Here is a 12,321-nt window from a genome sequence, read left to right as displayed (position 1 = left end):
AACGTGGCAATATAAGGGAATAGCTAGTATACAACCCCTACTATGGAAGGAGCCCTGGCATAATCAGAGAGGCTATTTCAGAGCTCTTATATAATGAGATTGCTGCCATATTTGTAGCCGCATCACGTCAAACCCCCATACCTGAATAGTGAGAGTGTGGGACTTCGTCATGGACTTGAGCTGGACACCCCGCAAGGGATCATCAGACCACTGTCAACTGGAGCGATAGCATGTCAGAGCAGCAGCGTCTCTGGTCAGTGTGTCAGCCTTGAAGTCTCAGTTTCCTCCTGCTTACTGATAGCAAGAAGTGCTGTATTTATATAGTCTATGTGCGTATGTTCCCCATTGTTTAGTATGCGGATGACGTTGGGGATTAAACCTTGTGTGTCGATGGGAGAGGTGAAGTGGACCTCCTGTAGAGTGTACTCATAAATTATTCATATGTGCTAAGGATGACGTCTTAGCAATATCGATAGGGAAAAACCCACCCTCTGCATGGAACTAGGTGAAAGGTTTAGTCCATAAAAGGCTACAGTCCTTATAAGGCGTTATGTCCATACAAGGCAGTCTGTCTTATTTGGAGTTGTCTTTATATGGCTCGTTCATATGAAATGACAGGGAGACGATGTAGGAAAAGTGTACAATGTTCCCTAGACCTATATCAGGGTACCAATATGAAATATAATACTAGAACATTATTGAACTTTGGTGAGAATAAAGCTTCACAAATGACAGTAATCAGTCAAGAAAACCAATAGATATCTAACGTTAATTCATACTTTATTGTGAGGTACAAACTCTTCCATCATTTTCTTTAGGGGGTTCTCATAGTCCACAATCATCTGTCCAAGCCGAGGATATTCACGATCACTAAAAATTGAAACATATACATTTGAGAGGAATAAAGATACATTTTCAGCTGACATGCTGACATGTTTATTAATGAGCAGTTTTACTTTACATTTTTATTTCGATACTTACAGGTATATATTTCTAATGCAGCATTACAGTTTGGATTTAAAACAGCTTTTTATATGGCACTCATTTCAAATTCACATCATGGAAAACATATCTTCATAAGTCATTTGTGTAAATCTATATCAAGATTTATACATTTAGAGCTTCATCAAAAATGATCAGATAATTTCAAAGGGTGCGGTAACTGGAAATTACCAACCCAGTTTGAATTTGAAGTTTTGGGGGAATACTGGTCTGAGGGGTTTCTCTCAGAGAAATCACCTACTTCACGCAGACAAAGTCTCAAGTTAAAATAACGGGGAACAATATGCAGGAAATGGCACAGGAAAACAGATTCCTGCTTGTTAATCTCAAAACGCTGTAATGCCCATGGTTTCTCCCCACCTGGAATAACTGGGACCCCGGATAATGGTAATTCCGGAGGCAGTGGTCCATTGTACTGCAACTGCCCGTCCTGTCTGTCCGGTATGGTCAGCTTGCTCAGTTCTGTATTGTTCACGTGCATGGGCCTGTCTCCTCCCTATTGCTTTCCATGGTTCGTTGTACTACACTGCCCTCCACCTTGCCCTGTATGATGTATTGTGCTCCTTCAACTCCTGGCACCTGTCCTGTAAGGTCAGTTTGGTGTTTATCCCCACCTCCCTCTACTGCCCTGAGTCCATGGTCCTACCCAATTCCTCGTGTCCTCCATGGTACAATATAACATACATGCCAACTTTTTAAAGTTGGTAAGAGGGAGATTTTGAAATACAAAATCTGGGCAATTGATTTTCCCCAATTACTTTCACTGAAAAAGAGGAGATTTTAGACATGAGACAGCTAAAATGAAGCCCTTTTGGGCTTAAAAACATTGAGAGTCCCCTGACTGAATCGGGCCTGTTGGCATATATAACTGTACCGCCACTGCCTCTCCCGTCTGCTCTCATTGGTCTGTTGTACTGCCACAGCAACTCTAGTCTGTCCTGCATGGTTGGTATGCCCCTGGCCCCCTTTCCACTGCCTATCTTTTTCCCCTGCCCTCCATGGTCAGTTGTGCTGGCCCTGCCCCTTCTGCCTGCCCAGCATGGTCAACTTGCTGCTCCGCCCTCTCCTCCCTGCCCTCAATTGTCCGAGTCTGTGCCCCTGACCTCTGCCACCCAAGTGTTCTAATGAACAACTGGTTTGCTATAATTCTTCATTTAGTACAAAAGTGTGACATACCTGAAGTAATATTATTGTAATCAAAACTGTAATACCTAAAGCATTTACTTTAGAAATTATACCAAGCATTGGCAAAGCCAATAGGCCTCGCCTATGCAAGAGCTATTGGATTTGACAATGCAGTTGTGTCATGTTGTACACCATTGCGGGCTAATGTTCAGCATGGCTAAAAGTTAGTGGCGTGGAGTGTCCTAGGGTGAAGGGAAGGGTCATAGACTGGATTTGTTGGAGTAGAGTGGAGTAGGCGGAGTGGAGTGTCGTAGAGTTAAGCAGAGGCGAGTAGAGTGAAGTGGCAGCGAGTGTCGTAGAGTGCAGTGTCAGAAAGGTGATTAGGATTGGAGTGGGGTGGACGGAATTGGGGGGGGGGATTGGTGGGGGGTGGATTGGACTGTTTGGGTGGACTGTATTGGCGGGGTGGAGTGGGGTGAGTTGGATTGTATTGGAGTGGGGCAGATTGTTTTGGACTAGAATGGATGTATAAGAGGGGCAGGTGGTTTTGGAGTGGGGCAAGCTATTTTGGATTGGAGTGGGGCAGATTGTTTTGGATTGGGGCAGATTGTTTTGGATTGTAGAGGGGCAGATTGATTTGGGTTGGAGTGGGATGGATTGGAATGGGACAGATTGTTTTGGACTGAAGTGGGGCATACTGGAGCGGGCAGATTGTTTAGGATTGAAGTGGGGCAGATGGTTTTGGATTGGAGTAGGGCAGACTGGAGTGGATTAGAGTCAGTCAGATTGGAGTGGATTAGAGTGGTGGAAATCCGCGTGGGCTACTCAGTCTTAGATTGAAGTGGGAAAGATTGGAGAGGGGCATATTGTTTAGGATTGGAGTGGGCCTGACTGTTTTGGATTAGAGTGAGCCAGATAGTTTTGGACTGAGGCCGATTGTTTTGGATTGGAGTGGGGCAGATTGTTTTGGATTCAGGTGGGTTGGGAAGACTGTAGTGCGGTGAATTGGAGTGAATTGGATTGGTCTGGGCCGGATTGGATTGGATTGGATTGGTGTGGGGTGGATTGGTGTGGGGCGGATTGGGGGTATACTGCACGATTACGTGTTAAAGTATCGTTTCAGAAATTACACATTAGAAAGAAACAATGTCGCTTTGCAATAACAAATTCCTCATCTTTTGAGATTAGCGCTCACGATCAAAAACAAAAGAAAATATGAGTGCAAAGTAAAAAAAAGAAGAATTGGCAAAATAAAAGAAAGTGAAGTATAGAAAATAAATCTTTGCATTTTTGTTTATCCTGCTGGGAATATTTTTGCCAGTCATATGCCTTCTGTTTACAGGGTGCTAAAAGTTAATAAGAACAAAATAATACCTAAATCACATAGGGAGCAGCGGACGGCGACTAATTAAGTTGAATCAATCAGTGCTCGGTCCGTGAACCATAGAGATGAACGGAAATTATGTTAGGCCTGCCTGCCTTCACGAATTACGAGGCTGTAAAGAGTGCCATGCAAGCCAACAAATGATAAATAATGGGTGGGCTCCAAGTCCTTTTGTGTTTACATGAGTGTCTCGCAAGCGAGACGCATGCACTAGGGCAAGCTCTCGCAGTTGCGACCATAAAAATGAGTGGGGTTTTTCCTCATAGAAATTATGGTTAGTGCTCAACAAAACTAAAATGAGGACACATTTTTTGAGTTCTCAAATAGCGCCAAGCACTTATAAATTATTTGCTATATCAATGTTTTTATCCAGTTGATCACTTGATTATTTGTTGGACTTCGGAGAGAGAGCGTCAGCTCAACATCCTGTGATTCTGGGCAAAACACTTAATCTCCCTATGCCTAAAAACAAAATGAATGTGTCCTTGTGTAATGTAACTGATGCTCATGTAAGGTACTTCAATACCTTTGGGTCAAGTCCAGGCTATATAAAACTGCAGTCTGAGGCTTAAGGGACATTGGCTAAGCGGAGAGATGCAGATGAAGTGGATTGCGCTTGGGGTCAGGGTGCTTCAGTATCTAAAGTTCGGGTGCCCTGAGACATATCGTCAACCGACAGCAGGTAGTCACGTGGGGGCTGACAGAAGTTCTTCAGGCTAGATGTGGGGCTGTAGTGAGGCATAGAATTTGCTGGTGGTTTCACAATACCCTACCAGGAAATCCGCCATAGAATTTCACAACACAAATCAAGAATAAAGAATAAAGTTGAAATTGCGCCACTGGTAGACCATTGGAATCGATGCAAATATCATATAAATGATCTAAAATGGACCGTTATATCCAGAGTCGAGAAGGACCCACGCGGCGGCGATTGGGATCTAAAATTATCTAAACGAGAGAGTCGCACCTTATTGTCAAGTTCGACACGGCTGTGACAGGACTTAACGAAATGTCAGAAATTTACAAACTGTAGGACTTCACGTATGACCGAATTCATCCCGTAGCTACTTTGCACCTGTAGAACTTCTGTCTTTATCGCCACACTGCTACCCCCATCTATTTCACTTGTGTGACTTACTGCACAGAAACCCTACCCCCGATATACACTCTATACAAATCGCCCCGTGGATTTATTACACTTTGCACTTCAGCTCCTTGCACCTCGAAGGAGTGTCTCTCCACTTCAGTCTTCCTCACACTTGAGGAACGCTATCTTCCCCATTCACCTGCATCACGCATGCGCTAGAGATCAGTGGTGCAGCTTTCCTTAACTAGAGGAATAGCATCCATCTGAAAGAAACAGGTTAGTATTAGATTCCTTACCTTAGAATATCCCCAGCCGTGAGTCTGGATCCGGAAACTTTTGCGTAGCAGTACCCCTGCGCGTCGGTAGGCGTCGTCTGCAGGCGTCCCCTGCGGCTCCGCGTCCATCGTTGGCGTCGTGCGCCGTGATGACGTCGCTGGAGTATATAGACGCCGCCTCCGCGCGCTGACGTCAGTTCGTCTTTTTTCCGCGCCAGTTAGCGCAGATCCGATAAGAGCAGTACTCCGGTCTTTGACCAAAGTTTTTCATCTTTTTGATAACTCTTACGGTGCCGGTAGGATGCCCGGTTTTAAGAACTGTGATGACTGAGACCGCACGATGTCGGTCACAGACCATCACCGACTCTGCCTCCGGTGCCTGGGCCCCGACCACGACGTGGACGCCTGTGTGGATTGCCGGGCCTTGACGAGTAAAGCTAGGCGGGAGCGGTCCCGCAAGCTACTCGAGCTGCGGGTATCGCGCCCGCGTCGAGAGAGGTCCCGGTCCGGCCGGAGTTCAAGGGAGTGGTCGAGGGAGCAGTCGCGCAGCCGTCACGAACGCTCCGGGAGTCGTCACCATTCCTCTGGTTCCTCAGGTAGGAAACACAAGAAGTCGGGGCGTCGTCATCGTACCTCCGACTCCCCCCGACGCTCACGCGATGCGGCCGGGGGTTCGGATGGCCCCACCCCTGCGGCTCCGCATGAGCCGCCGGCGCGGCCTGCTCCATACCCTACGGTCCCTGGGCAAGGAGCGACGCCTGAGGAGATAGAGGAGTTCCTCATGGCCATGAGGAATCTGTCTTCTCTGACGGGGCCTACGGCGCCTTCGGGCACTGTGCCCACGTCCGAGGGCCCTAGCGGGTCGGGTGCCCCTGCCTCGACACCGTCGGGTGCTCCGGCCCCGGCGCCGCCGACGGCTCCGGTCCCGGCGCCGCAGGGACCTTCAGGATAGACGCCGGTCGGCCAGCCAGCCGACCTCTCCGGCGCCGAATCCATCGGGGCTGCCCCCGACGCCGTCCCCGCGCGGCGCCGGCTCCGGGTGGCGTCGCCCCCATACCCTCTCCGACTCCGGTCACGGAGCCGGACGGGCGTCGCCCGACGCCGATGGGGCCTGTAAACCCCAAGGAACCGGTCTACTATGTTGATCCCGAATATGATGAGGAGGTAGAGTACGGAGAGGATTGGGAGGGGTCTGAGGACCCTCTGACACGTGAGTGTCAGTACAATGTGGACTGGGCAGGTGACTTGGGTGACGCCAGTGGTCTAGATGAATCCCCTAACCCTGGCTTTGTCTCGCCTCCCACCGTGGCTTTGGAGGAGGGGGCAGCTTATTCAGTGGTGTTGATGAGGGCTGCCAAGGCCTTAAACCTTGAGCTCCCCGTCGCGGCCGTGAGGACTAACATCCTCACTGAGGTCCTCAAACCGCAGTCATGCCCACAGGAGCCACTGCTGCCGTTCAACGAGGCCTTGTCTGACGTTCTTTTGGGCACGTGGTCCAGGCCCGCTTCAGGTTCGCCTGTTGATAGGAACGTGGCCAGACGCCACCGTCCGTGTACGGATGACCCCAAGTTCCTGTCCACCCATCCCACCCCTGAGAGTCTGGTGATCCATGCCTCTACTTCCCAGACCGCATTCCCGGTCGCCCCGCCCGACATGGAATCTAAGAGGTACGACCAGTATGGAAAAATAGGTCTTCTCGTCCCAGAGTCTGGGACTGCGGTCTTGCAACACCGCATGCCTCTTGGGCCGCTACACCCACTCTCTGTGGGATACGGTCGCGGATTTGCTGCCAGAATGCCCACCGGAGGTACGGGCAAAACTCGGCAAAGCTATGATTGAAGGCCGAGACGCAGCGAAATACTCCATCAGGTGTGGTCTTGATACGACCGACTCGCTGGGCAGAGCGATGTCCACGACGGTAGCGATTCGTCGCCACGCCTGGCTGAGATCCGCCAAATTTTCAGCAGATGTCCAGAATGCCTTGATGGACATGCCGTTTGATGGCAGTCGCCTGTTTGGCGACAAGGTGGACCACGCGCTGGAACGCTTCAAGGACTCCAGGGTCACAGCCAAGTCCTTAGGTCTCTCGACCCAGCGCCAGCAAACTGGTTCGTTTCGCTCCTTTCGTGGCCAGGGAAGGGGCGGTCCCACACGTGCTGCCAGCCACGCGCCGCAACAAACTTATCAGCGCGGTGGCGGCCGTGGAAACCGCCGTGGAGGCGGTCGGGGACAACGGCGAGGTCAGACCACACCTCCCCCCGCAGCATCCGCCTCAAAGTCCTCCTAGTCCGTGCTTTCAGGCCCATGTGACGCCGGTGGGTGGCAGGGTTCGCCATCACCACTCCCACTGGCGCACCATCACCTCGGACAGGTGGGTGCTGCAGATCGTCCGAAGGGGCTATTCCCTTCCCTTCGAGACCACTCCTCCAGCCATGCCACCGCAGAACTACCGTGTGTCGGGGGACCACTTGCAACTTCTACGGGAGGAAGTTACGTCCCTCTTGGCCAAGGGGGCCATCGAGCGCGTTCCTGGGCCACAAGTAGGGCGTGGTTGCTATTCCCACTACTTTCTGGTACCCAAGAAGGACAAAGGGGGCCTACGTCCTATCTTGGACCTGCGGAACGTCAACGGCTTCCTCCGGAAGGAGAAGTTCAAGATGTTGACTTTGGCTCAGGTCTTGGCTGCTCGAGACCCGCAAGACTGGATGGTAGCGTTGGACTTGCAGGATGCGTATTTTCACATCCCCGTCCTGCCGGCCCACCGGCGTTACCTGCGGTTCACGGTAGGCCACGAGCACTTTCAGTTTATCATGCTCCCCTTCGGCCTTACCAGCGCCCCACGGGTGTTCACAAAGTGATGGCGGTGGTCGCAGCCCATCTGCGCAGGTTAGGGGTTTCAGTCTTCCCCTACCTAGACGACTAGTTGTTGAAGGCGGGCTCGCCCCAGACAGTCGTCCACCACCTTCAGATGACGGCAGACCTCCTGCATGAGCTGGGGTTTTCCATCAATGTGCTGAAATCACACCTGTGTCCCTCTCAAAATCTCCTTTTCATCGGAGCGATTCTCGAGTCGGCGCAGTTTCGGGTTTATCCTCCGGAACTGCGAGTCCAGGATATACAGGCTTTGATTCCCATCTTCCAGCCGTTATCCCGGGTTTCGGTCAGGTTGACGCTGCGGCTTCTGGGGCTGATGGCCTCCTGCATCCTTCTGGTGCATCACGCCCGGTGGCGGATGCAGGCTCTGCAGTGGGACCTGAAGTTTCAGTGGGCCCAGAATCAGGGCAACTTGTCCGACCATGTCTTGATCTCAGAGGGCACTGCGAGACAACTGCAGTGGTGGCTTACGGGCCGCGATTGGGTCAGAGGCAGATCCCTCTCCCATCCCCAACCGGAGCACGTTGTTGTGACGGACGCGTCCCTCCAGGGCTGGGGAGGCCACTTGGGAGAGGCAGAGATCAGAGGCATCTGGTCTCCGGCGGAGTCCCGGCTCCATATCAATTTGTTGGAGCTACGGGCGATTCGTCTGGCACTGAAGGCATTCCTCCCCTTTGTCAGCGGGAGTGTAGTGCAGGTGTTCACGGACAACACCACCGCCATGTGGTACTGGAACAAACAGGGCGGGTGGGGTCGTGGACCCTTTGCCAGGAGGCTGTGCGCCTCTGGCAGTGGCTGGAACATCAGGATGTGACCCTGGTGGTTCAACACCTGGCAGGCTCTCTGAACGCCAGGGCGGACGAACTCAGCCGTCGGTGCTCGATGGATCACGAATGGCGTCTGAACTCTGACATGGTGCAAGGCCTCTTTCTGCAATGGGGAGAGCCTTGGTTAGATCTATTCGCCACAGAAGAGAACGCGCAATGTCATCAGTTCTGCGCGTTGGAGTTTCCAAGACGGCACTCGCACGGCGACGCCTTTCGGCGCGAGTGGAGTTGCGGTCAGTTATACGCCTTTCCGCCCTCACCACTTCTGCCCAGAGTGCTGAAGAAGATCAGGCGCGACCGGGCCCAAGTCATCCTTGTGGCTCTGGACTGGGCTCGAAGGTACTGGTATCCCGAGCTACTCAGCATGTCAGTCGGTCCCCTGATCCGCCTGCCCCTTCAGGAGGACCTTCTGTCGCAGCAGCAGGGGACGGTCCTCCACCCGAACCTGTCCAGCCTCCACCTCCATGCGTGGAGATTGAGCGGCGACAGTTGAGGCCATTTGACTTGCCTCCTGAAGTCTGATGTGATTCTGGCAGCCAGGCGTTCCTCCACAAAGTCGGTATACGCCTGCCGGTGGAACAGATTTGTGGCATGGTGCACAGCAAAGGCTGTGGATCCTCTTTCAGCCCCTCTTTCCGAGGTTCTCCTCTTTCGTCACTCTCTTGCCCAGCAGGGCTCTGCTCAGGGCACTATCAAGGGGTACCTTTCTGCCCTTTCAGCCTTTCTGAGGCTGCCTGATCAACCTTCTTTGTTCAAGTCCCCTATTGTAACAAGGTTCTTGAAGGGCATCACACATGTATCCACCTGTTCCGTTTGTGATGCCTCAGTGGGACTTGAACCTGGTTCTAACCTTCTTGATGTGTGCTCCCTTTGAGCCACTTCATTCCTGTCCTCTCCGTCTCCTGACTTTAAAGACAGCCTTCCTGGTTGCCATCACCTCTGCCAGGAGAGTGAGTGAGCTCCAGGCTCTTTCTGTCAAGCCTCCTTTCATGTCCATTCATCCAGACAAGGTGGTTTTGAGAACTAGACCTTCTTTCCTGCCCAAAGTAGTCTCTGCTTTTCACATCGGGCAGTCCATCACCTTACCCTCCTTCTTCCCGCCTCCGCATCCTTCAAAGGATGAAGAGCGGCTCCATCGTCTGGACCCGAAACATGCGCTTTCATTTTATATGGATCGCACACGCCAGTTCCAGGTGGATGACCAACTGTTTGTTGGCTACGTGGGTGCGAAGAAGGGACGGGCGGTGCATAAACGGACCATCTCTCGGTGGGTCGTTCTGTGCATCAAAGCGTGCTACTCTTTGGCTCGAAATGAGCCTCCTGTTGGGCTGAGGGCCCATTCCACTCGGGCCACAGCGGCTACTACTGCCCTGGGCCGGGGAGTCCCCTTGCAGGACATTTGCCAGGCGGCTACGTGGGCCTCGCTGCATACGTTTGCGAGGCACTACTGCCTGCACAGTCAAGTCCGGAGGGATGGCTTCTTTGGCCGTTCTGTCCTCCAGGACTTTCTGGTGTAAGATGGTATTGGTTCGCAGACCCACCACCGGGGTTGGTATTGCTGGGGTATCTATTCTAAGGTAAGGAATCTAATACTAACCTGTTTCTTTCAGATGAACAAGTTACTTACCTTCGGTAACGATATATCTGTAAGAAACAGTAGTTAGTATTAGATTCCTTACCGCCCCACCCATCCTCCCCGTTCTGCGAACTGATACCTAGGGTTAAGGACATCCCTTTCAGGGCCCTAGTTTCAAATGGCACCAGTGTTGGTTCTCACATGGCTCTGCGTGTTCTGGAGTGGAAAAGCTGTGTGCAAAGAACTGACGTCAGCGCGCGGAGGCGGCGTCTATATACTCCAGCGACGTCATCACGGCGCACAACGCCAACGACGGACGCGGAGCCGCAGGGGACGCCTGCAGACGACGCCTACCGACGCGCAGGGGTACTGCTACGCAAAAGTTTCCGGATCCAGACTGACGCCTGGGGATATTCTAAGGTAAGGAATCTAATACTAACTACTGTTTCTTACAGATATATCGTTACCGAAGGTAAGTAACTTGTTCTTCTAACACACATTCATCGCGCATGCGCGAGTAATCAGCGCTGGACCGAACGCCGAAGGACTTTGACGCGGCTAAACGCACTCCCCCACTTCGGTAAGCCTAATCACCCAGATACTTTTTACAAGCGCCAAAAACCTGGTTAACCTCTGGCTTACAAATCCGTTCATTTCTTTTTAGCAAGGCGATTTGATGATCACCCTGTTTTGCAATTCCGACTTCCAACGTGGCGATTCAAGCTCCTTTCGCAGCGCATAGTCCCGGGATCCCTTGGTAAGATGCTTTTACAGTCCGGCAATTGTTTGCCTTTCTATGAAATTGGGGACCTGTCACTCATTACACGTCTTATTCCACAGGTCCCCCAGCAGTTTCCATTTATTCCTCTCCCTCCCAGGGCACGTTACCATTTGTGACAAAGGTACCTTTACTGGTTATATCTCTTGAATAGAACCTGTGTCCCTCCTTAAATCACACCATTCTCATACACAATCTCTTCTATTTTTTTCTTTTTCTTTTTGATTTAGGACTACAGGATGCTTCCACTATGAATTTGTTTCGCTGGATACACTCTTATTGGTAAGCGGAGTGCCTTCAGGTGTTGTAGTGCTCGCTAGTGTTCTTTTTGTCTGAAACCTGCATACATAGGTTCCTTTTTTTCTTTTTCAGAGTGGTCTAGCCCTGAGGAGAATCCCCCTGACTACTAGGGATTCGAAACGCGTAGGCCCCTTTCCCCTTGGTCTGCTTTTGGTTGTCCTAGTGTTTAACTGTGTTACACTAGGATTGACAACTTTACACCCACTCTTGTAAAAAACTTTGAAAAAGTTGATTTAATCTAACTTTAAGGAGTGTATTGTCTTGATTTGATTTTCCTTCCAGTGTACAGCAGACTTATTACTTCCCCCACGGGTGTATTAATTCCCCAGTCTGTGAGGAGTATCTTAGTATGAATGTGTGAATGTTCGTGGTATGACTGTGATATGTCTGATTTATGACTGTATGGTTGATATTTTATCTTGTTCTGTGTCCTTTTTTCATTATTGTCACAAAATCTCTCTGACATTATGCACTAAGGTCAAATTCATTGTACCTTTCAATATATTTTGTAGAATAAACAGATATTAAATAGCACCTCCCAGTTTTGAATAGTAATCTTTATTTGGTTGATAAATTGTTATATCAATTACAGTATCAGTATTGGCATTTCTCCTCTGTTGTTCTGAGTCTCAAGGGAGGCATCGAACAGCAGATTAAAGTTGCTCGGATGATTATGTGGTGAAAGTCCACACACCCTATATGAGCGTAAAATTTTTGAAACAACGACGAAGATTCGAGATTGGGGGCGTAAATGTTACCATGCAACACCAGATGTCCCACTCGTGTCCCTGTCACCAGTGTGTACTTGCCTTCCTAATCCGATTTGATGGCAGTGGGGTGGAAATGGAGATTGTGGTTGATGAGAGTACAAAGTGCATATGTGCTATAGCATGAGTAGTAGCAGTGTGTGCACAATGTGGATGCAAATGTGTGGGACTTCTTGGGTGGAAATTGTGTCTCCTGTAAAAAAGAGATAGATACTGCAAATCCTGCTTGCCATTTCATGGGTTGTTTGGCCTTTGATATTCCAAGACAAGAACATAAATTTCACTGTCTGTGTCTTATGACACTGTGGTAGTACCATTGAGGTGTG

The 12,321-nt window shown here is 50.5% G+C and overlaps 1 protein-coding gene across 1 annotated transcript in view; it reads right to left on the bottom strand.

Annotated features, from left to right (window-relative positions):
• The window catches only part of NCKAP1 (NCK associated protein 1), a 649,223-nt gene that overhangs the window by 508,755 nt on the left and 128,147 nt on the right, over positions 1–12,321 (bottom strand). The window contains exon 6 of the mRNA XM_086955458.1: positions 780–870. Within this exon, the coding sequence (XP_086811584.1) occupies positions 780–870 (91 nt within the window). The remainder of the gene's footprint in view (positions 1–779; positions 871–12,321) is intronic.

The sequence above is a fragment of the Lissotriton vulgaris genome, chromosome 2_1 (assembly GCF_964263255.1).
Source record: "Lissotriton vulgaris chromosome 2_1, aLisVul1.2, whole genome shotgun sequence".
Classification (NCBI taxonomy): domain Eukaryota; kingdom Metazoa; phylum Chordata; class Amphibia; order Caudata; family Salamandridae; genus Lissotriton; species Lissotriton vulgaris.
The sequence above is the reverse complement of the archived record's forward strand: the minus strand, read 5'-3'. Positions and strand labels throughout refer to the sequence as shown.